Genomic DNA, 26,501 nt, shown 5'->3' on the forward strand with positions numbered 1-26,501 from the left:
CATAATTTAGACGTCTATTTATTCACAAAGAGCTGCAAGAACCTCAGCAAATGATCGTATTTTAAATACAAATAAATATTACAGTAGCTTTCGAAAGGAAACACAACAGCATGCCTGATTCAAATGTAGCTATTTCTAAATTCATATTAAAAATAGAATTGACCAACTTGTTTTAAATAATGAGCCTAAATCCTCTGAGGACTGCAAATGTGAGACCATATCACAAGTGTAAAAACCCAAAACAAAGACCCAGTCAGCAAAATTTTTTAGCAGACAGAATTGTCATTCATAGGGGTGCTACACCTAGAAGGAGGCTCACTTTGTTCAGATACCTAGGTAACAAGTTAGAAATCAAACAATCGCTAAAGACCTACTTCTACACAATGAACCATTTCAGGCTTTGAAAACAGTGCATCTCTCATACAAGTGAGAAACTATGGTCTAGATAGATAGTTTAGAGGCTTTAAGGACATTTTATGCAGAACTGTAATTATAAATTGCATTGTAAAATAGGTGAAGTTTTAAGCATACAAACCTTAGTTTGCCATAAAAATGAGAAACATTTGGTCTAGAAACCCAGGCAGTTTAGAGATAATTATCTCTTGTTTGGAAATGTACTGGTTATCAGTCTGTGTAAACCATTCAGGCCTGACTGGCAAGGCAGAAAACTATATTATAGTTATAAGAACTTGCAGGGAGAGATTGGACACCGTGGCAAAATAGAAGTACATCTACTGTACCAGTGCATGAAGCTGTCTCCATCACAACTCCCACTTGTCACGTATATCCAACACTATATTGTGCACATAAAGGAATTAAACGTTTCAGTTTTAGGGATCTTTTCTCAGATCTTTCAGCGTTGCAGAGAATGTTTAGGGAACAGGATGCGCCGTGTGCTGTTTTAAGTGAAATGCCAATTCATTAGAGATAAATTAAACCCTTTCTAAAGCAAAGATAATCCCTACAATACAGTAGCACTGCTACGCCACAGATCCCTGTCACTCACATTTTCCTAACAGTCATAACCAAGCGTCTTTGCTAACCAATCAAAAAAGGAATTAGCCTAGTTTGGGTGGATTTCTGAGGTAGTGTTTCTGACAGATCTCTGGGGCAGCAACGTTACAGTGTCACACTGTCACATCTGGTTTATGGAGAATAACTTCTTAGGGGGATTACATTTATGCATGCTAGATATGCTACTGTAAAAACTTTAAACAGCATTTTCACACCATAAAATTTTACTATTTTGCACATGAGATTTCCAGATACATATTTTAAGTGTTGCTATTTTAGAAGCACAGAGTAAAATTCAATTATGTATAATAAATTAATAATTCCAATGCACTGAGACACACACTTGGATTTCTACAACTGTTCTGAAATATTAACATTTAAAATCCTTTTGCTGTTCCATGGTTAGATCTGGCTTTAATTTAACAAATCGAGGTGCAAAACAGATTTGCTGCCTTGTGTAAAAATATTGCATGTATATTTGCTAAAGACACTGAAAAACCCATTTAAAGTTAATTGTATGGAAGATGAAAAGGACTTTTTATGGTAACTAGTGAATGTTTATCAAAACTCAGTGTTTTCCCTCTACTTAAAAAATATTTAAACCAAGCGGAACACTTCCTATGTTTGAAGGAAAATAAAAGGTACTTACTTAAATTTAACACTCAGAATTAAAATGGAACATTCTTTTGTTTTGCTTTTCTATCTGCCAACTGGCTAATGTTTCTGGTCTTACTAATGAAACCAGACTAGCAACATGGATTGTCTAAATGTTAGTCACAAGTTTTGGATGGAATCTTATTTTTTCTGGACAGCATTCAATTCTGTGCATACACTGAGTTATCAGAAAATTTAAAATGTTATAAAACACTGTAGCATATACAGTGAGATTGGGAAGGACAGTGCCAGCTGAGCACAATCTACAAAGTACAAAAGCACTGGAGGATTTCAGAGGTGTATAAAACAGTCTTTCTTGGTACCATTATCCATTCATAATCATCATCTTCTAAATTTCCAGGCAGTTCTGGAGTAAGGAGTAGTCCTTTTTTTATCAGGTGGTTTGAAGTAGGAATAAGCTGGTGGTGCTGGATATTCCGCATCTGGATTCTCTGCCATCATTTTCAGCTTGGCTTCAATGGCTTTTATTTTTGCACTGACACTAGAAAGGAGAAAATAAAGTGGAAGAGATAAAGTCTAGTTTGTCTTTTACCAAAGACTGAACAATGTTTTCAAATAATTCAGTATCTCTTGCATCAGAATATTCAGATGTGTCAGGAGTAATTAGAAGGTAGCTAATGTTACCTTCAGAAAGGGGGTAAAGGTGGTAACCAAGAATCTACCAACATAAGGACTGATGTACAATTGCATTTTGAATGCTTTGCATGTTTTTGCTGGTGGGAGATCTAACCTGCACTACTGCAAACAAAATAAGGATCATCCCCCCTAGCAAATAGAAGTTCTCATTTGCTTTGAACCAGGAAAGCATGCCTAAAGTCTTCTCACTACACGCAAGTAATGCTACTTTACAACTGGTCTGAGCAAGTTGTGATACCACCCTGGAGTCAGCCTCATATAAAGCCACTGGAAGCTGCAGGGAAAAATGCAAGCCAGGCACTTACTTCAACCTCAGAGTCAATGGAATTTTCCAGTCCTGGGTTCCAGCACAACTGTGCTGCCATTAACATGGAGAGACTGTTTTTCCAGAGCTCCTTGCAAAGGAAGAAACAACTCCTCTGCCCCATCTCAAATTCCCAGAGCCCTCTATCACCAGCACCCTCCTAGTAGGTAGGGTGAGGACAGTACCCCCTTCTTCAGCTCACATCAATGCAGCTCCTCAATCAGAGCACTGGGTGTTTACTACAACTCCTATGTTCAGCCAGTGAAAACAGTCCCAAGCGACAGTAACCAGCAGAAAATGGCTAGTACTAGTGCGAATTTCTATAAAGTTCAGCCTAGTTTTCTTTATTTACTGGCAATTCAGTTATACCAGTCCTAATCCCCATGTAATGCTTCATTTATAGAGTGCAGAATAATTATACACATTTATATAAAACATTTAATTCAAGGGTCACAAAGTGCTTTAAAAATTCTAAATCTCACAGCTTCCCTGTGTAACAGGTAAACAGTAGTTTCAATTATATGGTTTCTCTTAGTGGACTATAGAGTGACCTCTTTTCTCACTTCTTTATATGGAGTCTTTCCTCTTGAATCTGCTCTTTTAGATCCAATCTTTTGCAACCATCATTCAGAACTGTTATCTGATGAACAGAGCATAAAGTTATCTGCTAGTTTATTCCTTTGGAGATGTTTAACTTGTAAATCATCAAGGAAACATCTTAAGAGATCAGGCTAAATCAAAATTAAGTAAGGGAGCATCTAGGAGTATAGTTTTCCCACTGGTGTAACAAAGGGAAGTTCAATGGGATTAACTCTTTTTCCTGACTCTCATCACAAAAAACATGCACAAGTCTAAAAGGACAAGCTCTATACTGAGAAAGAAATGGAGACAGGTGGGGAGTTCAAAGATCCATAACAGCCCCTCCCAATACTTTCTGGCACTGAATGTGATGTGCAGTCCTCTACTCCTGCAGGTCTCTCTCACTGGATTTCTCTTCAAGACCAGGGCTCTATCATAACGAGAAGTGTTCAGTATTTTTCTAATCCAGAATTTTTACTTTCATTTTGGAGATGACAGGGAAACTGGAACATGTTTTTCTCATCTAGAATGTTCTTCTAGAGCCATAAGTGAGAGAGGCTGGAACAGTTTCTAGGGCAGCTGAAATTGCAGTATTCAGAATATTGCATGGTGCACACTCTGATCAAACAGTGTTCCTACTGTGGCTACCAGGAACTGACAGAGACAAATGGCTATTACTGAAATACATGTGAAAAAAGTGGGCATTGTTAGCCAGGTGTGGTCATGTGACTGTGATGCATTACTTTTTTTTTTTAAGTGCATCAGAGGTTTCATGTATCAATACAGAGAAAAGTTAAGTGTCAAAATTGCTCTGCATCAGATCAGTTATTTTGCAGCCTGACCCACATTCAATAAGATACAGTAGTTATAGTAACTGTTTTAGTTAGGATCCAGAAAACAAAAACAGAAAAACAAAAAAACCCAATTATAGGCCCATTTCTGGGAGTTTTGCCCCTGGTTGACTGATTTGGCCATATTTTAATTATGGAGGTTCCTACCTTAGGTTAGACTGGGTTGGCTCAGTGCTGGAAGACGGTTCAAGACTGATTGGAAGAATTTTGTCATTTTTATTATGATCATATCTCTGTGGGTGAGAAAAGAGACTTTTAGTAATGATATTGCTAAGTGAACTTGAATTGAAGACAAAGGCTCAGAAACACCAGGTTTGCCAATGGACACACCTCCAGTCTGGATTAATCTCACTTTATATTCTGCTGGCAAGCAAGAGTCTGTACAATTTTTACCAAAAAGCCTTTAGGTTAAGCCACACAGTAAAATGTAATGGTCCTAATGAATGTATTTGTTTTATTTGAAAATGCTTCTGTTTGGTGTTCACATATAGCTAGGATGGCTGGGCATGGGCACTTGATTTTGGATCATTAAGGCTTATCCTACCACCATGTAACATGCTTAGAGTTGCTTCTTATGAGCACGGTGTGTGATGGTGGGGAAATATTCGAAGTACGGCATGTAACAAATAGAGCCATTGGCCCAAAGCAGGGGTTCCCAAACTTGGTTTGTGGCTTGTTCAGGGTAAGCCCCTGGCGGGCTGCGAAATCCTTTGTTTACCTGAGCATCTGCAGGTACAGCTGTTTGCAGCTCCCAGTGGCCATGGTTCACTGTTCCCAGCCAACGGGAGCTGTGGGAAGTGGCGCAGACCAGGCCACCGCTTCCTGGAGCTCCCATTGGCCAAGAACGGTGAACTGCAGCCCTGGGAGCTGCGAGCGGCCGTACCTGCGGACACTCAGGTAAACAAAGAGTCTTGCAGCCCGCCAGGGGCTTAGCCTGAACCAATTTTGGGAACCCCTGGTCCAAGGTAAGCCCACCATAGGGTACTAATAGATATGACCTTTGTAGAAGCACAGCGTAGAACCAGAAGGGAACACAGAGTACTTGTTTCCTGTACAAATGCAGTCATATGGAATTCCGCTGCAGAAAAGTAACACATTCAACAACAGTTCAGAACCAGCCCCCTTCAGCAAGAAGGCAGTTTGTGAGCCTCTCTTTTCTGACAGCAACGGGCCTCCTGAAATATTTTCAGTGTGTTCTCCTTCCGTGTTTCGCTTGGCACAAATTCAGGTTTGTTTTTCTGTAGAACTGCTCAAAACAACAGCATCTAGTAAGGTTTTTTTCTTTTTAAAGCCTTGGCTGTTCATCTTAAAACTATGTAGCGTGGTGCTGGTATTGCCTAAAATAAACACTTGTCACAATAGGTAAAAGCCTCCTGCAGTTAAATCTTTTCATTCAGAGAATTGCAAATGCTGTTGCAAACTGAACTAAGGTATTTTACACATTATTTGTGATACTCCCACACTGCTTGTGCACTAGGTTTTTCTGCAGAATTCCTCTCCAAGCAAACATTTGCTGTACTGACAAATTCCTTTTATGGTCTGACCATTTTTCATGTCTTCTGACAGCGGCCAATGCCAGGTGCTTCAGAGGGAATGAACAGAACATGGAAATTATTGAGAGATCCATCCCTTGTCATCCACTCCCAGCTTCTGGCAGTCAGAGGCTAGGCCATGGTTCTCATTCTGCGGGCCACTTGCGGCCCAATCAGTCCAGAGCTGCGGCCCATGTGACATCCTCAGGACCATAAAGGTAGTATTGGATCTGGTAAATAGGTTGAGAACTACTGGGCTAGAGACACCCAAAACATGGGGTTACATCCCTGGCCATCTTGGCTAATAGCCATTGATGGACCTATCCTTCATGAACTTATCTAATTCATTTTTGAACTCAGTTATGCTTTTGGCCTTCACAACATCCCCTAACAAAGAGTTCCACAGGTTGGTTGCGCGTTATGTGAAGTACTTCCTTCGGTTTGTTTTAACCAGTATTAATTTAATTGAGTAACCCCTGGTTCTGGTGTTATGTGAAGGGGTAAATAACACTTCTTGATTCACTTTCCCCAGACCACTCGTGATTTTAATAGACATCTATCATATCCCCCTTTAGTCATCTCTTTTCCAAGCTGAAAAGTCCCAGTCTTTTTAATCTCTCCTCATACCCTTCATCATTTTTGTTGTCCTTTTCTGTACCCTTTCCAATTCTAAATACATCTTTTTTTGAGATGGAGCAACCAGAACTGCATCCAGTATTCAAGGTGTGGGCATACCATGGATTTATATAGTGGCATTTACCATCTTCTTGTACAGAGGCGCTGACTTCCCCAATTCCTGGGGGATGCTTGACCCCCATTCTGCCCCAGGCCCTCCCCCAAATTCCCACTTGCTCTCTGCCCTGTTCTGCCCCTCCTCCCATCTCTTTCTGCCACTTCTCCCCCTCTACCCAGTGCTTTCTGAATGCTGCTGAACAGCTGATCAGTGGCAGGCAGGAGGTGCTGGGAGGGAGGGAGAGGAGCTGATCAGCGGGGCCGCCAGCAGGAGGGCTGGTGGGGGGAGGAGTTGATCTGCAGGGTGGCTGGTGGGTGCTGAGCACCCACTATTTTTTTTCCAGGGGTGCTCCAGCCCTGGAGCATCCACAGAATGGTTCCTAACATGGTTAGCTTTTTTGACTGCTGCTGCACATTGAGCAGATGTTTTCAGAGATCAGCTATGACTCCAAGATCTCTTTCTTGAGTGAGCTCCTTCAAGATCGCTTGCTAGTTTAGATCCCATCATTTTGTACATATAGTAGGGATTACATTTTCCAGTGTGCATTACTTTGCATTTATCAGCACAGATCAAACTTTGCTGCAAAACCAACATGTGTCAAAATGAAAGATAAAGGTGATTTGTTTTTAATAAGAAATGTGTCGCTTTATAAATCAGAAGTAAAAGAATCTATCACCTGCAGTGCTTTAGGAAGCAGAACAGAAAAACTAGGAAATGCAGAATCAATAACATACCCTGTACAAAAAACAGTACTGGAGGAAGAAGTGACCTATATTCTCAGCTTCAGGACATAAAACCACCACTAGCTGATCTCTTCTGGGTAAGTTATTATGGAGATTCTAAGACCTTCTTCTAAAGTACCTGGTCAGAATTGTAGACAGGACGCTGGCTTTGATGGATCACTGGCGTATTCCTGAGTGCCAGTTCCCATGTTCCTAAATTTGACTGGGATTATATCAATACAATTGATAAAAATCTGATCCTTAATATTTAGCAGGTACAACTGATTATGACAAAAGACAAGCAGTCTGCAGAGAAAATTCAGTACACAATTTCTAAAGGGTCAAAATATTTAAGGAATAAGATGGGCAGCAACATTTGTATACCAGGTTATGAACAAAGTAAAAGCTGAAAATAAGATCACACAAGAAGCTTACACAAGTTCTGAATGCTGAAGTGAAAAGTTAGAGTACAGAGAAGGACAATTATGCAACTCTCCCTGTTTTTGATCTAGCACAGAGAGAAGATTTTTGTTTCAAATTATGCATCCTCATAAGGCTGTTGAGGTCTGCAGTCAAAAGCTTACCTTTACTTGTGCGTGTGCCCATCGCACCACAAGCTTCTTGGAGAGGGCCAGCTTACCATTGAGACACTGGATTGCTTGTTCTGCTTCCTGCACCAGAAGACAGTTCAGAAAAGTAAGTTGGTTTATTTATTATCAAAGTCTGTCCAAGGACCCTTTCTTCCATGTACAAGACTGATTTACAGAGATGGCTGACTAACACCATACAAACAATCTATGCTACTGTTCAGTTAGTGTTTCTGGGAATCCCAAACACCCATGCAAGCTACAATGCCCTCATAAACCATTTCAGAGATTACTCACAAGGAAAACTTCTTTATTCAAATCAAAATAAAAGCATCACAGAAACGTCCAATGAACCTGATGTAAGGAACATTGGAACAGTGTTTCAAGGAGGTTTAAAATTGCTCTGTTTCCTATGGGAAACACCTGCAATTCACTATTTGTATTTCTCTCAGTATTGCTTGCCAAAACTATTGACTTTATACCTGGACTCTGTTCAATAACCAGTATTAGAAAGATCTGAGAATGAGACAAAGAGATAGAATATGAAGGTCAGCCACAGACCACACAATACAATCACAGATTTCCTGAATCCTTAATATTAACTGGCTGATCCAGACCAGGCCCTACTGGATCTTGCTATTTCTTCCAATCCAGCTTATTTGTCTGTAGCTGCCTCTGAAAAATGAGCTTCAAAAAGTTCAATTAAAGTAGGGGGGAAGACGATAGTCATTAGCATGTTATTTACTTTAACTTTGAGTTAATTTCTTGCTCATTACTTTAAAAAGCATGAAAGTTAGAATTACAACAGCATCTTTCACTTATTCTGCTGCCCCAAAGTGCTTCTATGCAGTGATCCCGCTACTGTTAGCAACCTTCACTGCAGTATTATTTTCCTCAGTTCCTCCCTTCCATGCATCAGTGCTCCAATGTTACTTCCTGAGCCACAAGGGAGTGATATTGAGCTGTATGTTGTGGCTTTACCCCACCTCCTTATTGGCAATACAGCAACAAAGGGAGAAGGCTGCACCAAACAGACTTTACTTGTGCACCTCCTCACAGCTACACCCAACGTTTGTGACTATGATATTACAGGTAACCCAAATTTCAACCCATGCTTTATAATGTAAGATAAACCGCACAGGGATCAGAAGGGAGTATTTCTTCCTCTACTCCCAAGAGATGCACAGCATTACACAGGTGGAGAATTGTACGAGGGCGGGGGTTTGGGTCTTCCTGAAGCATCACGGGCTGGAAGAGTAAAATATAGGGAGGAAACAGCAGCAGTAGTCCTAGGTTTAGTATGCTACACAATCTGAAACTAAGAATTTATATGGGTTCTCAACAAGCGCCTTAGTATCCTATTAGACGGCCATCCAGCAAATCTAATGGCTTGCCCCCCATTAGCGTCAGTGTCAAAAATCTTTAACAAAACAGCCCCAGGGAGGCGGTGGGGGAACCATCACTGTTACTTCTAAGGACTGCACCATATGGGTGGGGTGGGTATGCAGAGGAGTTTATGTATCGCAAGGCACTTGGAAGACAATAATGAAGGGAAAAAGGAGGTGTCCATCTCATCTTTCAGTCAGTGTAGTTAATTTAGGCAGTAAAGGAAATCAGCCAGTCACAAGGATCAAATGTTAAGAGAAAAAAGCCAACATACCTGCTTGGTTTCAAAATTCACAAAACAGTATCCTCTGGGCTGCCCCTCCAATGCACCTGACTTATGGAACAGAAAGTCAAATTGCTTTACTTTGCCAAATTTCTGAAGGAGTTTGAGGAGATGGTATCTGAAAAGAACACACACAACAGACATTTATAGGCAACCTTGCACAGGAGGTTACAACAAGGAAATTTAAAAAGCGTGAAGAAGTCACCACATATAATTCAGTGACTTAAATCCTGTCTCATGTGTTCTCTTAAGAGCATGCACCCATTCCATATATTTGCCAATCAGTCCAGTATACAACATCCCTCTGATATTCACATCTCAGAAGTACCCAATGTCATCGGTGGCTGTTTTGTCAACTCACGGCACAAAAGCCTTAGAACTTAATCCACCCACAGCAGTGCCATCTGAAGGATTTGCAACCTGGACTAAGTTGTGAGTCAGTCACATTTGCATGACACCAAAATCAGAGAATCAGCAACATACTGGAGGACAAAACTCCATAAAGTGACTAAGAAGTGACAGAAGACCAGATAGAAGGTGGTCAAATTTCGCTTTTATGTCAGCCCAGTAAGACCTAGTGATATGCTTCTGGTTGAGGCATATAATCACTGACATGCGCTAACCGTTTAATTTCAACTATGGACATGAAGGTTACAGGCATGTTGAATTAACATTATCTTGTACTATTGTGTGTTTTGTTAAGCAAAGTATAAAAACCAGCCACACAACTGCACATACGGCTAAGATTTTGCACTTGATTTGTTTGCTTTGCAGGCTAGTGCACTAGACACAAAATAAGGACTAATATTGTTGGTTGAGTTAAAGCTGTTTCTACAAGTTCTCTGAACTTTTGTTGTTTCCTTCCACCACAGTCTCTGGATGATGGCAGCTGATTTGAGAAGAAAATAACTGGACCACACTTCACCTGGCTAGACTTCTTCCTCCATAACAGGAAATATTACCTAAGAGTTATAGCAGGGAACTGAATCAGGCCTCTTGGGAGCCAATGACAGGTCTAACAGTGACTTGCTGTACAGGATTAGCAAGTCACCTGACCTCTCTGTGCCTATTTCCCACTATGTTAAATGGGTAGAATAGTTGTCTCTCTACCTCACACTTAATGTTTGCAAAACACTTTGAGATTCTTGAACGTAAGTAAAAAATAAAAAAAATAAAAACCAGCATATGACCAAACTCAAATTCAGTGGTTGACCCACAACTGGCAGCGTGTCGAGGAGCTTCAGCAAGACACATGAATTGCAAGAGCGCACAGAGATTTCCCCTAATTATAGTCCGTTTCAAACATCTTTTCAGACTACAGGTAAGAAAGTTCCAGGAATCTGAGTAAGCTTCCAGGACTGGCCAAAGTGGACATGCAGGATGTGTGGTGTTAGAGCAGGGGTTCTCAAACTGAGGTTGTGACCCCTTGGGGGTCACAAAGTTATTACCTGGGGGGTTGCAAGCGGTCAGCCTCCACCCCCAAGCCCCACTTTGCCTCCAGCATTTATAATAGTGTTAAATACAAAAAAAAACATGTTTTTAATTTATAAGGGGGTGTCGCACTTCTAGGTTTGCTGTGTGAAAGGGGTCACCAGTAAAAAGTTTGACAAACACTGTTAGAGGGTGAAGGTGCAGCAAATCTTCAGGCCAGTGGTGGATGTGGAAGTTGTTTCAGACTGGATTAAGCAGATTTTAATTGATTGCGCAGATGAAATACTGATGTGATATTCCCACACTATGTTCTTCCAAAAGACCTGTAAACGTTCAATCACGGCTTAGGAGAATATGAATAAAGCAGACATCAGAAAATATACTGAAAATGTCTAAGCAAAATTGGAGGAATTAACAAGATGCTGGCAAACTTCACCGCTCCCTCCCTTCCTGCTGCATCCAAGGCTATCCAACCAACAAATCCAGATATAATTTAACATCTATTTCTAGGATGTGGACTCCTGAAGTGCTAAATTCCTCAAGATATGGAGACCATTCCTTGTTGAGTCCTCCAGACCCAGGAAACATTTTGAAATTCCAGGGCCTTTTGAAAGCCATTTTCAGGTAATTAAGTAATGTTTTATTAGCTATTTTTAGGAGTATGAAAATAGAGCCCTGACCAAACTGTTCTTTCCCCAAATATTGTTTCAAAGTAGAAGGAAACAATGTTTCTGAGCATATTTTGTTCAGAAACAAAAACACCCCTAACTTATATAGCTACCTTGCCAAAGGGAACAGAGTTTGTTTTTCTTGTGAGAACCCACACATCCAAATAGTGACTATTTATTTTTACTTTCTTGGCAGCAGAGTGGTAGTTTGTAACTGTCCTAAAAATACAATAATCTGGAAGATATCTCCAGCAGATTATATTTAGGTCACATTTGACACAAACACCCTTTATCATCAAGCCACAATTAGCCAAATTTCTACACATGCTGGCTAAATCTATTCTGGATGAACTAACCAGAATTGCAGTCTTGTATGAGTAAAAAATGGCAGGCTCTGTAGATGCCTCTTAGCTATTGATACTTCTAGATCATTAATAATAATCAAAAGTTTAACCAATGGGGTTTACAAGTAAAATGAAATTTAGAAGTGAAGGAAGACCTGCCAAGGAAGTATGGAGTCTGAAAAAAAGTGGTCTGTTGTAAAAACTCCATGCCTGAAAACTTTCTTAGACCAACCACTTGGGCTACAAGGAGCTTTGAGATAGTCACACAGATGTGGCCCCTAAGATTGCTGCAGCCAACCTCAATTTCCACTTCCTGTCATCTGATGTAAATGTGAGACAAACCAGCAGCTCTCCCATTTCCTTTTCCTTTGGCCTTCCTCCTGGCACCCTGAGCGCTATTCAAACACACTCAAGGCTTCCTCTGAACAATGCTATCCCAAGGATACTGAAAAGGTACCGGGCCACATGCTAAATCTATTATTACTGGGAATTTTCCCCCATAGGGAGCCAGTAAATGTCTGTAACAACAACTTACGTACACATTGTTTTCTAGGTAAAACTCATCAGGTTGGAATCTTAGACAAGTAGCTGCACAGTGGAGGAAGGAGAAAAACATACTCTAGAAGCTTATACACAGAGCCATTCAATGGCCACTAAGAAAATGGAAGTCATACGTGTGTAAGTGTGTAACAAAGTGTAACACTGTAAATACAGTATTTTCCTTTCCAAAATATTCTTCAAGTAATAACCTCAGAATGCTTTGCAGACAATAAGCCTCAACTGCTGTGAGGAAGGCAACTGTTACACCCATTTTACTGATGAGTAAACTAAAGCACAGCAAGATTAAGTATCACATCACAGCAGGTTAGTGGTAGAGAGCAGAATCCAGATGTCTGAACACCCAGGACTTCACTCTAACTCCTAGAATAAAAGTTCCCAAACTGTGGTCTGTTAACAATGGCTGGTCTCCAGAGGACTTGCTGATAGTCACAGACAGATGTCTGGTCACGTGACAGGGTGGAGAGGAGAAAAAAAGAAGAGGATTTTTAATAAAATAAGATTTGTTTTAAATTAAATACATTTTTCTTTTAAAAATAAACTAATTTAAAATTAATGTTGAAGTTATGACAGCCTGTATTAAAGGCCTACATTTACTATAATCTATTAAAATCGTTTAAAAAAAATAATGTTCAAGCAGTACATTTGTTGCCAAAGTTTAAAGAAAGTCAACTCACTGAACTGTTGGAAGTCACTGGCTAAGCACCTACAACCAGAGCTTGTTGAAGTGCTAAACTTTCTTTTGACAGCAGTATACTCTTCTGCAGATGCAGAATATTTGTTTAATTTCAGTTTATTTTACTAGTTCACTTCAATGACTAGGCCATTTAAAGTTGAGAAACTGATCGTGAGCTGAAAAAGCAGGAAAGCTGGTTTTCGTCTTCCATTCTATGAATAAAAATAAGGTGAGAGGATGAGAGCTACTAGTTCTAATGTCTAGACTTGGTGACTAGAAACAATCAGTTCAGTTCATTAATTACAGATACTTCCTTTGCTTAATAAATCCATGAGTTTTTAAAACAAAACATGTCTTGATGAATTTTTTCTTATGTATGCACCAAACTGAGATAGTTTTAACTAAAAAATAATTTAAAATGCTCTTTTTGTTCATTTGAACTGAATTCCAATTTTCGTCCAAATATAGCTTGATACAAATCATAAGTAAACAAATCATACTCTAGTAAATAAAAAAATGTCATTCTCCATTTTTAACAAAAGTTGTGGAGAATTCAGAATCTGAATAAATGCACGTGAAAATATATAACTGCTTAAATAAATGTGGATAGTTACAGTGTATCCTCCTGGTTAGCAAACAGAATAATCAAATTTGGCATAAAGACTACATTTAACTGCAAGTCAACATGATTTAATGGTTACCAACCAGTGAGAATCAACCTCTCTTTAGGAACACTCAACCCACTCTACCACATGATGCTGGTTTACCCTCTTTCCAGCTGCTATGCTGCATTGGACACTTTCCTAATACTATTTTTCCATGTAAACAATTACTGTAGTTGCCACTGAGATATTATGAAGGAGAGGTTGTGCAAGCATGACTGGGAGAGGATATGTCCATGGGAATCTCACAATTAAGATGCAGTACAGACCATGAAAAAAAGAGAAATTCTGTGCGAGTCTCCTAATAGAATTATGGCCATGGTATCTGCCATGCGCTTCATTTTTGCATGGGCAATAGTTTCCTGATCTCCACATACTGGTGATTAGCAATCTGTGGGAAGCAACACTCCCTATGATTAATTTACAACTTTTTAATATTCATAATTGTACTGAGATTTGTGCTCAAACGTGCACATTTTCTACTGTCTTTACAGCACCCAATTTGTGGCTATGGGTTGCTCTTTAAAGGGCTTCATGATTGTAAGAACTCAGTGTTGGAACCTCCATTTAAATAAATAAATTTAAACGCAGTTCTTGAAGGAATAACACCAGCTATTGGCATCAAGATGGTTTTACTCAATTATAAAAAGATGCAACATACAAATTCCAGTAGGCAATTCCCAGAAAAAATAGGGATCAGCTGCAAACAAGGACTGACATTTAGTTTTGACATGTACTTGTCCTCCTGATTAGTAAGCACAACTAGAATCCTATGAAGGGCAAGTAAAAGCACAAGTCAGACTCTGAAGTGATCAAGAAAAGGCAGGAGCCAAGAGATCTTTTCTTATATGTAAACTTTTACAGAAGTGACATGAAAGATTCAGCTTCTTTACTCAGCACTGATAGTTCAAAGTGAAAAGGGTGCTGCAGAGAAGTAAACAAAGTTTGTTTAAGCCCTGTAACTGTAAATGACTTTGTCCTCTGCTGAAATGATTTTTAACTGTACAGTATTACTCAGCAAAAGACTAGCATTCCCTGTGTTTCCTACTGCAACAGTACCCTGGTTACAGGAGGAACTACAGTACTTTTCTTCTTTCACTGTTAGTAAAAATAGAATACTCCCAAAAAACTGTGACTCAGACCTTTGTTATGCTAACACTAGAATACCCATAGCTCTTAAACCAGAATTACAAAAAACTTTAAATAAACACAATTCATTTAAAAACAGATACTGCCAATAATGTGCGATTTTTTTTAGTGACTATTTTAGTGCTGAGAAAAAACTCAGCACAGGTACAGAATGAGAAGCAGCTGTGCAAGAATCACCCACAACTACTCACCAATATGTTTCAATTCTGTTACAGAAGGACTGCCTCTGAGGGTGAAAGTGGAATTCAGCCCTCTGTCTCAGCTGAGACTACCAACAAGTGGACCAATTAATGCAAAAGTAACAGTGCTTTTTTTTTTTTTTTTTAAATGAACATCTGATCACCAGAAGGAAGTGGTCTGACACACACTGAACTAATTTCACACAGGTCATCTAAGAACTGCCAGAGGTAACAATGTTCAGCCATTATTGATCTGGGCTGGATCTGAAGTGATGATCTACAGTAAGAGGCTCTAACAAAAAGGTCTTAAAACTAGATGTAAGAACATCGCAGGAAGGAATGCCAGAGGAAGTTATACAGCCAATCTATTTAACAAGCATATTATACTCCTTCCCTCACACTGACCCTGCATCCCCCAAGGACTTCACAAGCAAATATTTCCAAGGGGCCGCATTTCTAATCATGTCATCTTGTGCAATTATTGAATGCAGACAAAACAAAGAAATACAAATGTGGGGCAAAAAATGGTAAATAATGCAAAAGAGGTGGCAGTAGCCCAGAGCTGAATGACTGAAGAGGACATTACATTAATGATGGACTCCACTTAGAGACAAGATTAGAACACTGCTCCCTTAAAAGGAACTGCACTTAGAAGAAAAATGTAGCACTTGCAAAAACATAAGGAGCAGAACAAATATTGGTTCCATGACTGAGACACACAAAATAGTCTAGGAAAAAAACCCTATTTTCCTGAAGTGTTTAAACCCTCGATTGTTCTATAAAAACTCCTAAAAGATTTTTAGTGTACCAGGCAACTAGCGTCTAATATTTTTACAGCAATCCACCTACCTCCCTGAGATTTTAACTGTACACTTCAAATGTTCAGATTTGTTACCACAACATTTAATTTGCATTTAATCATTCCAAGGCCAGAGAAATGTGATGCTTACACATTTATTATAGACAGAAAATCTTAAGAGATTAGAGTCATGTTATATTCTGTAAAGCAGCTGTTCAGTTACTACGTTAGTTAATTCCCTGTTTAGTCCACATACTGCTGAGAAGGACAAGATAGCAAAATAACCACATGGATCCTCCTGCAAAGTGTCCCAACAAGTCTAAAGTTCCTGAACACATTTTTAGAAAAATGAAAAGAATCCTTTTCATCTCCAGATTTCCCATCTTGAAGTGGCTCTGGGAAACTTCACATCAAATGCACTAGCAGTGTAGCTACATGAATTCTCACAACACAACTGTGCAGCAGGAGCTGTACTCTATATCTGCTCTCCATCTCTGGTGTCCTTTTTTACTATTTCACACCTCTCTCTAGGAGGTACTGAATCACGGTGGTACCCAAGTACTATCCTGGCATCCAGTGCGATCCAAATGAAAACAAGTCAGCAATTCAGGCTACGCACATTGTTGCTCTAACTCAATGGTTTTCAACCTGGGGTCTGCAGATCATGTCTATGATTTCCAAAGGGGGACCACATCTTCACTTGAAACTTTTTAGGGGTCTGCAAATAAAAAAGGTTGAAAACCATTGCTTTAATTCATTAATATTATCTTCTAGATCACTTATGTTATCAAATCATAAGACAGAAAAGGGGGCTATTACACTATTTAAGATACCATCTTGATGGGATGTCAAATGTCAACTCTTTAGTATCCTCCTCTCTCATAAAAGGGCCAGGATGACTCATCCACTGTACATTTGTAAATCTTCAATGTTGTTTTCAGATATCACAGTTACTTATTTCAATGTCACTTGGGACTAATTTTAACACTTCAGTATACGGTGGGTAGTGCTGGGTAAAAACAATTGGGAGTCAGATCAATACCAGGCAGCCCTTTCACTGGATGGTCTGTCTCTGATTTGCATTAGTCACTAGATACTACCCAGCACTCTTGGTTTACCGCATCCCAAGGGAAGCAAAATGAGCACTTGTTTGGAGGCAATTAAATTAGGACTGGGCAAAGTATAAAAAACTGCCAAACTCTGATGGCAAGAAAAGTCTGATTTCATATGTTAGGTGCTTTAGAGCTGTTTTTTAAAGTATCCTTAAGCAAGTCTGCAGGAGCAGCAGCAGCTGGAAACTTCTAATCTAACTTTTACCAATACGGTGGGAATAGAGGAAAGAATCAAGAGTCAGGAAACAGGCAATGTTTTAAGCACAGTATATTAACCTCTTTATCCACAACTCTTTGCCAAGGTACCACACAAGGCTCTTAAGGATTAACAGCTCCTAAATATTCCAGATATCTCCAGAAATAATTAATCTGCCATACATTACTGAATGCTGCTGATTTTAATGAATAGCAGAGGAACAGGTGCTGAGGAGGAGCAGCAGTCAGGGCCAAGAACTCCAAAAGTCAACACATTAAGACTTGAAATGCCCCCAGGTTATCAGGGCTGTGATTTGTGGAAGTAGCTCAGACTTACTCCGTTATCTTCGGATCCAAGTTCCCAATCCACAGCCGATGGCCCTCCTGCAGAGAGCCCTCAGAGAGGATGGACGCGTTCTCCAAAGGCAGGGTTTTGATTTCCGCCGCCATCAATCTCTGCACATGAGAAATGAGATACTGAAACATTCAGCGGCTGCTGAGAGACAGCCTGGGGGGCAGAGCCGCCGCTTCCCTCCGACCGTCCCCTGGGCCAGGGGAGGGGGGTCAGTGACACAGGACACGTGGCGGGGACTGTTTACTGAAGGGGAAGTACAGAAACCGGGGGGGAGGGGTCTGGCGAGAAAGGGGCCCTGGGCAGGGGACAGTGACAACCCCAGGACCAGAGACAGACCCGGACTCGTACAGGGACGCGGGGGGAGGGTACAGAGCAAGGCTAGGCTGGGGGCGGCAGCAGGGGGCAGGCGAGGCGAGGCCGGGGGTGACACAGGCAGGAGAGGTCGGGCCGGGGTCACGGGGAAGGGGCGGGGCTGAGAGGAGGGGCCGGGCCGGGGTCACGGGGGAGGGGCGGGGCTGAGAGGAGAGGCCGGGTCGGGCCGGGCCGGGGTCACGGGGGAGGGGCGGGGCTGAGAGGAGAGGCTGGGTCGGGCCGCACTTACCATGGGTCCGACACTCCGGACCGGCGCAGCCAGTGGCGGCGGCCTCCACTCCTGTAGGCCCCGCCCCCTTCCCTAGTGTAGTGACACGCCACGCAAACGTCTGACGCAAGGACGTGTCGCAGGTGGGTGACGTTCGCGCAGCGTGCGGGGCGCCCCTTCGCGGGGCTGAGCGGCGAGCGGGAGCGCGGGGCAACTACGGGAACCGGGAGACCGAGCAACGGCAACCAGAGCAGTGGGCGGGGCTTAAGGTCTGGGGCGGGGCCGAGCGATCTTGGGGACGGGACTGTGTTGGCAGCGTGAGCGCAGGGCACCTGGGGGCGGGGCTCTGGAGCAGTGGGTGGAGCTCCGGGGCAGAGCTCCGGAGTAGAGGGTGGGGCTAGGGGCGGGGCTCGCATCATGGGGCAGAGCTCTAGTGGGAGGGGCGGGGCTTGGGGCAGAGGAGGTCCCTGTGGCCTGGTGCCCTCTTGGTCTAGGTTTCTGACATAGGGCTTCATAAGGGCGTGTGAGGGTCATGGAGGTGGGGGAGTCTGTGCTTGAGGTGCCTAGGGTGATGATTGTAAAACCCAGCCCCTGGCAGCCTGTAGCTGGTAAAGACCCATGGCGTCGATATCACTGTGTGAACTCCTCCCCAGAGCCCAAAACAGGACACTATCTTCTGGCTCCCTAATCTCCTATGGCTGTTTTTACCTGGGTGTGGTATTCCTGACTTCCTGTCCCAAACTGCAGGGCAGCGCTGCTGGGTCGTTACCAACCTCCCAGCACATTCTACTCTGTCTTTCCGTCTTCAATGTTGCCAGTTCTCACAATTTGTTCGGTCTTGCAATAGCTGTTATTTTTACATAAGTCTCAGCTGCTGGATTCATGTGAATACAGGAGAATCCCAACTGTCACTTAATTTTTTGTAAAATCTTCATGGCCCTCCTGGTTGCAGACAAATGCTTGAAAATGTGACCTATCTGTACCCTAGAGGTTCAAAAGCAAGGCAGCAAATAAGAACCCCCCGACATTTATTATTTATTTAAAAAATTAACTTAATCTCATAATATTCAAATCCATGGAGTTGGCAGTAGTGTATTATTATTCACTTGTTTTGTGGGAGCATTTTGGAAGCTCAGACAAATGATTCCTGTTGTATTGTGTGCTATAAAGACAAGACAACAAGTAACAGAGAAAACAGTCCTGCTCCCAGAGAACTTAGAATCCAAATGTCACAAAGAATGCAGAAGTTGGACAAAACAGACAAAAGAAACATAAAAACAGCCATAGTGGGTCAGACCAATGGTCCAGGTAGCCCAGTATCCTGTCTCTGACAGTGGCCAGTGCCAGAGCTTCAGGGAGAGTATACAGAACAGGGCAATTATAGAGTGATCCACTCCCAGTTTCCAGCAGTCAGAGGTTTAGTGTTGCCCTGAGCATGGCTTTGTGTCACTGACCAGCGTGGGTAATAGCCATTGATGGACCTACCCTCCATGATTTATCTAATTCTCTTTTAAACGCTGTTATAGTCCTAGCCTTCACAACCTCCTCAGGTAAGGAGTTCCACAAGTTGGCTGTGTGTTATGTGAAGAAGTACTTCCTTTTGTTTGTTTTAAACCTGCCTAATATAAGGGGTGTGGGTGAGTGGGAGGATGAGGTAACAAAAGCAGTTTAATGCTTGCCATTTGGCTTAAGCAGTGCCAGATGGTCATGATCTGTACACTTCACAGCAGAGGTAGGGTTTAATTAAGGATTTTTAAAAGGCTAAGGAGGCAGCTTATAAGGCCTATGTTATCTGAGCATCTCAGAGGCGGTTGCATTTCAGTGGTGGGTGAAATGATTCCTGTGTGTAGCAATGGGGTGAATAAGATACCACTGCCTGTCATGTTGAACAATATTGTTTCTTTGCTCCACCATCTGTCTATATCCACCTGTTGTCTGGTCTTATATTTAGATTGTAAACTCTTTGGGGCAGGGTCTTGTTCTCTTTAGACAGTGCCTAGCACAATAGGGTCCTGGCCTAAGTGCTACTGCCATACAAATCATAAATAGTCATTATTTTAAAAACAGGAAGGAGACTGAGGGATTCTAGTCTCAAATTTTGTGCCCCTGAATTTTGTGATTAAATCTGTATTAAACTGACATATAAATAGAGCATCTTGTCAAAAATGTGGTTTCATACCTGTGTTTAGAGTTTCCTTCTTAATGCAGCCTCCACACCTCCCTGGCAGATGTCAGTATTAATGCTATCCGAGTATATTGGATCCAGTCATCCTGCCATGGAAATCAGCAGCAAAACCGACTTGATTTATTAGGACCAAAGCAGGCCTGTTGTCCTCTGATCTTTATCGTGGACTGACAGTTTGATACTAAACTTGAAACCATTTGCACATGATGATTGTAGAAGATTGTTCTTGTATCACCTATTTTTCCCTTTGCCAGGTGAATGAAAGAGTAGTTGTGTGCCATGGCCATGGCATTAAGGTATCTCCGTCAGCTACCTCCCCTGCTTCATAATTCTTCCTCGGGACTAGTAAGGCCACCCCTACAAGTACCTTTGAGGCATACAGCCCTGATGCTAAATGGCTGCAGGCAGTGTGTGGTCCACCAGACAATGCTGACCAGACATCTAGCTACCAAGAAAGCCAAAGGTAAGAAAGAAGCCTCTTCACTAGAATTTGCAACTTCTAATTATGTATCCTCTTCCACCTCTTTTTCTCTGGGAAGTACCTTTATTTTGGTGACCAGAACATTTTATTTTCTTCAAAACTCTGTAATATTTTTAGTCCTTGCGCAGCTGAAATTTAATTTTAAAATGGTCACTTAGCACTCTTGTTGCTGGCAAGGGGACTATTTGCATAAGTAAGGCCATTAATCCCTGATCCTGAGAGGAATCCTGCAAGAGTTCACACCTGTAGAGATCTTTGCAGGATCAGGTAATTAATTAGCAATCTTTATGTTCCACATTGGAATTAGTGGTACAAAACACATGAAGCATGATGTGCAAATACATTTTGGATCACAGGCTCATCATTTACCATCTTAAAAATATATTTCAATTTATGCTAAACACCAGTTACTAATCTGAAAGTAGTTGCAATGGCACCTTTTTCTTTTCTAATGTGAAAGCAGCAAAGAGTCTTGTGGCATCTTATAGACTAACAGACATATTGGAACATGAGCTTTTGTGGGTGAATACCCACTTTGTCAGATGCATGTAGTGGAAATCAACTATATGCATCCCACGAAGTGGGTATTCACCCACGAAAGCTCATGCTCCAATACGTCTGTTAGTCTATAAGGTGCCACAGGTCTCTTTGCTGCTTTTACAGATCCATACTAACACGGCTACTGCTCTGATATTTTTCTAATGTGATTACTCAGTAAAAGACCATGGTATTGTCAGTGGTACAGAAATTAATTGTGTGTTCAATTTTCAGCTAAGGGGAAAGTGCAGCCCCAAGCCAGAGTGAATATCAATGCTGCCGTAGTTGAAGATATTATCAGTCTAGGGGAGGTAAATGGCGAAATGCAGGCAGTGGTGGAAGCCCTTAAGGAAGAATTTGGGAAAAATCTCACTATAAGAACCTCACCAGGTCAGTAACTTGCTTGTATAATTCTTAACTGTCTATAAATAAATCCGCTGAGCCTTTCCAGCCCAGACCTGTGTCTTTCATTTTCTGCAAATTGATTTTCTTTTTATTGAGTTACTCACTGGGCACCCAATTACTGCAACCTTGAGATCCCCAACTAAAGTCTTTTTTCACCCTGAGCTTGACCAGGAAGAATCCATTTTTGTTAATAACTTCCTGAAAATGGCTTTTGTAAGTGGGCGATGTCAAAAATGTCTAACTGAACTGTTTGCAGATGTGATGAAGAAGCAAGTTGTCAGCTAATGGTGCAGTAGGGCAGGAAAAATCCAATTGCCATTAAATTAGCCTTTTGGAAATTGCCATCAGGCTGGTGTCTGGCATATGCAGACTTCTTCTGCAATGCATATTTGTGGTTAGTGACCATTACAAACCCTATTCACTTAGTGAATTTTGTGTTCATAAAGAAACGTGAATATATTTGACCAAGCTACAGTTACTCTAGCACACTGAATACACACATTTGTAACATGTATCCAGTTTCAGGGAGAAAACTTAACATTAAACAATGGCCAAATATGGATCATTAACTACCCCTAACTCAGTCTCTAATGGAGTTAGAACGTGCAGCTCAATTGCTTAACTATTTATTTTAACCTCAGGTTTTGTTTTTTGTTTTAAATCATACTGATAAAGTGCCCTGTCTCCCTTGTGCTTTCTGGCCTGTTAACATTTTGCAGCAGAAATTACAAAGCAGATTAAGGGGATCTTAGAGTGAAATAAAATACTTTTAAATTAGACAGTGAACTGCACCTCCTGTGGGGACTTAGTAAAGAATCTGGGGGCATAGAGGAACACCACCAGCTTAAAAATCATATAAATCTCCATGTGTTATAAGAGCTTAGATCATTTATATTGCAAGAATTTTAAATACATAATTTCCACTTTACTATTTATGTTCATTGTTTACCTTTTTCATTCTGGCAATGAAAATGAACTAGTGAGTTTCACTTTCTGGTTTTCATGCACTAGCGTAATCCAATGAAGTTTGGATTGCAAGGATGTATAAATACAAATAGGACTGCTTGTTCTGCAAGGGAAGAACAGACCTATTTTAAAAATATATTGTCTTTTCTTCTAATGTCTGTGTGCATAATACACAGAAGTAGGAGTATGAATGCATATTGTAATTGCAGTGCTGTTCAGTTTTTTTTAAACATAAAAGTGCTGTGTAATATTGACATGCTATTGTTATTTTGGTTTATTTTTAAGGCGCTCTTGATCATATAACTGTGACAACAAAAGATGGAAAGTTTCCATTAAACCAGCTTGGACAAATCTCGCTGAAATCTCCTCAGCTCATTATAGTAAATATGGCTAGTTTTCCAGAGGTACGTGGACATGACTGAAGAGATATGAAGATCCAAATGGAAGGAAAAGGGGACTGAGCAGCTCAGAGGCATAAGCTTTTTATCTCCTTTCAAAATCAAAAGGAGTATAATTACTGTAGGAATAATAGGATGAAACTGAGCAAAGGAAAATTTCGACTGAATGGGGCAAATTCCACCCCAGTAGAATTAGCACAATTCTTATTGACTTCATTCTGCATCAGCGTCACTTCCTTATCTGACAGTAACTGAACTAAATGTTTCACTACTGAATGTATGTGTTGACTTTCCTGTGCTGTCCTGTGTTTAGAGTACCTCACCTTTGAAGCAGCAATGGAATGTTGTCATTGCTACATGATGCTTAGATTGAATTTGGCACAGTATCAGGGGAAAAAATCCTGAGAGCTCTATTTTAGCCTTGTGGAATAGTCTCCTATCACCTGAGTCATTTAAAACTGGCCTGAATAAAGCTAGAGATAATATAATATAGAGGAAAATTCTGCTTTGCCATTGCCTAAAAGGTCTTTCCCTCTCCAGTATCTGTTTCACATACAGCACTCTTTGCACACATACAAACCTCCCATTGACTGAGGAATTATGCATACAGGAAGAATACTAGATCTGTCCTGCTATTTATGCCAGCCAGCTCCTGCTGAAGGCTAGTCTATATCATGAAACCATTACATGGTGGTAGAGGACTGAAACACCCATGAAAGTTATTTGTCTTTCACTTGTGTCGATGGCAGCCTCTGAAAGTCTGTGGCAAAAGTAGCATATCCACTTCTGAATAGATTGTGCCACTCTCATAGTGGAGCAAAGTTTGGCATTTAATTTCCACCATTATCAGTCCCACAGAGAGGGCTTTTGCTCAGAAAAGTGACTGTAAAGTGTCTCATTGGGCTCTATAGATCCTAGTTAGTATGAGCGGGCACAGGGTCAGCCATTGCCCCAGCTTTAGAACTGGATGTTTGCCAACATTTATCCATCTTTATTTTTCAAAGTTTCTCCCAATTAATTAAGCCAGCAACGTCTCCAAGGAGGTCGTTACAAGGCACTTGATGCCACAGGGCTTCTTAAAACATATCCAATGCATGATCACTTTCAAGTACTATGGGTCCAATCTTGTGAGCTGTTCAGATCTAGGTCCCAACTAGAGCTGAACTCCTAAAGTTTACAGGTGGGAAAGTTTGAATAAGTCATTGTGGGACTCAGCCCTTCTGCAGCAAGGAAGTGAGAATGGCTTTGAACCAAATGCCTAGAAATGGAATATTGTTCTCTGTATTATCCCCCCAAATCTAGTTATTCCCCAAACCAGGTACCACTTAACTCTTGAACGCCAGCTATACACTTCTCTAGCTGAGGTTGTTATGTTATCTGTTTGATGGAAATAACCTGGGGCTACTGCTTCGATGTAGGAGGATGGGGTAATGCCTAGATAATTTCATGCACGTATTGACCTGGATGTGTTGTTTACAGCATCTGTCTGGAGCTTGCATTGTATCAAACAAAAAATAAACATTATGTCAAAAGAGCATGTGAGAGAAAAGCACAGTGGAAATGGACCCCCTGGGCCAAACCCCGTTTGCCTTAGTCATGTGCAAGGTTTAGAAAAAACAGATGTTTTGTGAGTTTTTTTTGTTTTTCTAACAGGAATAGTTCATTTGCTGGAACGGGGTGGGAGTAATGTATTTTTCCCTTTCCTCTGTCTCAGCCAATGTATATGTTAAACAATATTGCTTTAACTGAGCATTTCCTTCCCATAGCCCAGACACTGGTTTATAACATCACATGTTTATGGCTTTAAAATGCTGAGCTAATCTACTAGAGGTTTTCTCTGTTCTCAACATCTTTAGCATTTCTTAACTTTTAAATCCACTTAAATGCTAGCAGTTGTGTTTTACCCCAAGTTGACATGATGCTCGTTTGCTTGCAAATGCAGCACAGTTTCAGGGAGCGCTTTAACTGATAAATGGTGCATACTGTAACTACAATCTAGTGGTGTAGCCTGCAGCTAAAGTTAACAATAGGAGAAGAGGAACAGTAAGAAAATTTAATACTGTTAGAAAAAAAACCAAGGCTTCTGTTATTGCCCATGTTAAAGAATGAAATAAATTGACAGGGCATGATGGAAGTTTGCTACCCAAGTGTCTGATAAAATGACATTTTAGCTATAACATGACCATGGTGTTTGATTTTATGATCAGAAATCGCTGAACAATGGAACCCAACAAAAGTCCAGTTTGGGATTGATCGGGTTGCTTTCAAATGGGACAGTTAATGCTTGCTGTTTCTGAATATGATCCACACTCTTGCAACCTTCCTCGATAACATCAGATCTCCAAATGCTGTACTAAAAAAGAACTGATTATGTGCTTTCCACACCACACCACATCTCATGGGATAGAGAGGGTTGTAACCAAGCCTTGCATTTGAAGGGGATATTTTTTGTTAAAGAGGCCATTTGTCTTTCATGGATCATACAGAGAGAAAATGAAGCAAAAGATGTGTGCATTTGAGAATAACTTGTGTAGACAGGGATCTGTGCTCTGATGAGGCCAGGCAGCTCCCTTTAACATTATAGTGGGTCCCTCAAGAAGTTCTCTTGCAGGTGAATTTTAATGTGGGAGATGGCTATTACATATAGTGTCTAAAGCCCTGATGCAGCAGAGCATTTAAGCACATGCTTAGCTTCAAGCACCTGAGTGCTTGGGTCCATTCTCAGTGTTTTTCTCTCATGCTCTTTTGACTTGACTTTATTTTGCATTTGAGACAATACAAATACCAAACAGATGCTGTAAAACACCACAAACAGGTCAGTGAGTCCATAACACTTAAATGCTGAAGTACTCTGCTGAATCAGGGTCTAAATGGATGGTTAAGCCCTGTGTGCCAAATTCAGCTCTGGTGTTGAACCGTTGAAGACAACTGGATTCATCCCCATCAGCCCCAGTTTCTTTAGGTAACATATTAACCCTGTTTGTCTTTACTCCAATAATATGTGATGTGGAAGCTGTTGGGTAGGTTTGGATCACTTTGCTGTTTACCAAGCATACCTGTTATATTGGGCCAAGCGACTTTCCAGCGCTGTCCTGTGTACAGGCACCTTGCTGTACTGGAATGTTGGCATTCCAGAGCAGTACTGGAATGTTGGCATTGCCACATGATGCTGGCACACAGCAGCTACCAGAGAAAGAGTTATAATAAGTAAATAATAAATTATGAGACACTTAAATAAATACAACTGAGCCTTGTTGTAAAAGCACTGGTTGCATTCCTCAGCCACAGACTAATGTCTGGATTTAACCCAACTTGATTGTAGTGCCGCACGAGTTAAATTAGTAACTTTTCTAAATTGGCACTATGCAATTTCTAGTGTAAAACATTCAACTGGAATTTTTAAAGGCAGAGAATCTTTCATCTCTCTTTTCCCCAGTCCAGGCTCTCCTATGGGGATTTATTGTGGTTTTGATCTGCATTGCCTCAAACCATTCAAATAGTTTCAAAGAAGCAAAACTG

The 26,501-nt window shown here is 41.0% G+C and overlaps 2 protein-coding genes across 3 annotated transcripts in view; one reads left to right on the forward strand and one right to left on the reverse strand.

The window, feature by feature from the left end:
• RBM18 (RNA binding motif protein 18) lies at positions 1-18,099 on the reverse strand. Its single transcript, XM_032767467.2, has 6 exons — positions 18,032-18,099; positions 17,413-17,531; positions 9,294-9,420; positions 7,631-7,717; positions 4,207-4,292; positions 1-2,170 (listed from the first exon to the last, which is right to left on the reverse strand). Exons 1-6 carry the CDS (start codon positions 18,032-18,034, stop codon positions 2,011-2,013), a joined length of 582 nt encoding a protein of 193 aa, XP_032623358.1. The 5' UTR covers positions 18,035-18,099; the 3' UTR covers positions 1-2,010.
• MRRF (mitochondrial ribosome recycling factor) overlaps positions 17,990-26,501 on the forward strand; it is a 20,173-nt gene continuing 11,661 nt past the window's right edge. The window contains exons 1-4 of one of the 2 annotated variants that reach the window (XM_032767466.2): positions 17,990-18,153; positions 20,450-20,658; positions 21,448-21,603; positions 22,870-22,988. In XM_032767466.2, coding sequence (XP_032623357.1) covers positions 20,475-20,658; positions 21,448-21,603; positions 22,870-22,988 — 459 coding nt within the window. In that variant the 5' untranslated portion in view covers positions 17,990-18,153; positions 20,450-20,474. Of the gene's footprint in view, positions 18,280-20,449; positions 20,659-21,447; positions 21,604-22,869; positions 22,989-26,501 lie in introns of both variants that reach the window. The other variant, XM_032767465.2, reaches the window with a different exon arrangement.

This window comes from Chelonoidis abingdonii, chromosome 24 (genome assembly GCF_003597395.2).
Source record: "Chelonoidis abingdonii isolate Lonesome George chromosome 24, CheloAbing_2.0, whole genome shotgun sequence".
Classification (NCBI taxonomy): domain Eukaryota; kingdom Metazoa; phylum Chordata; order Testudines; family Testudinidae; genus Chelonoidis; species Chelonoidis abingdonii.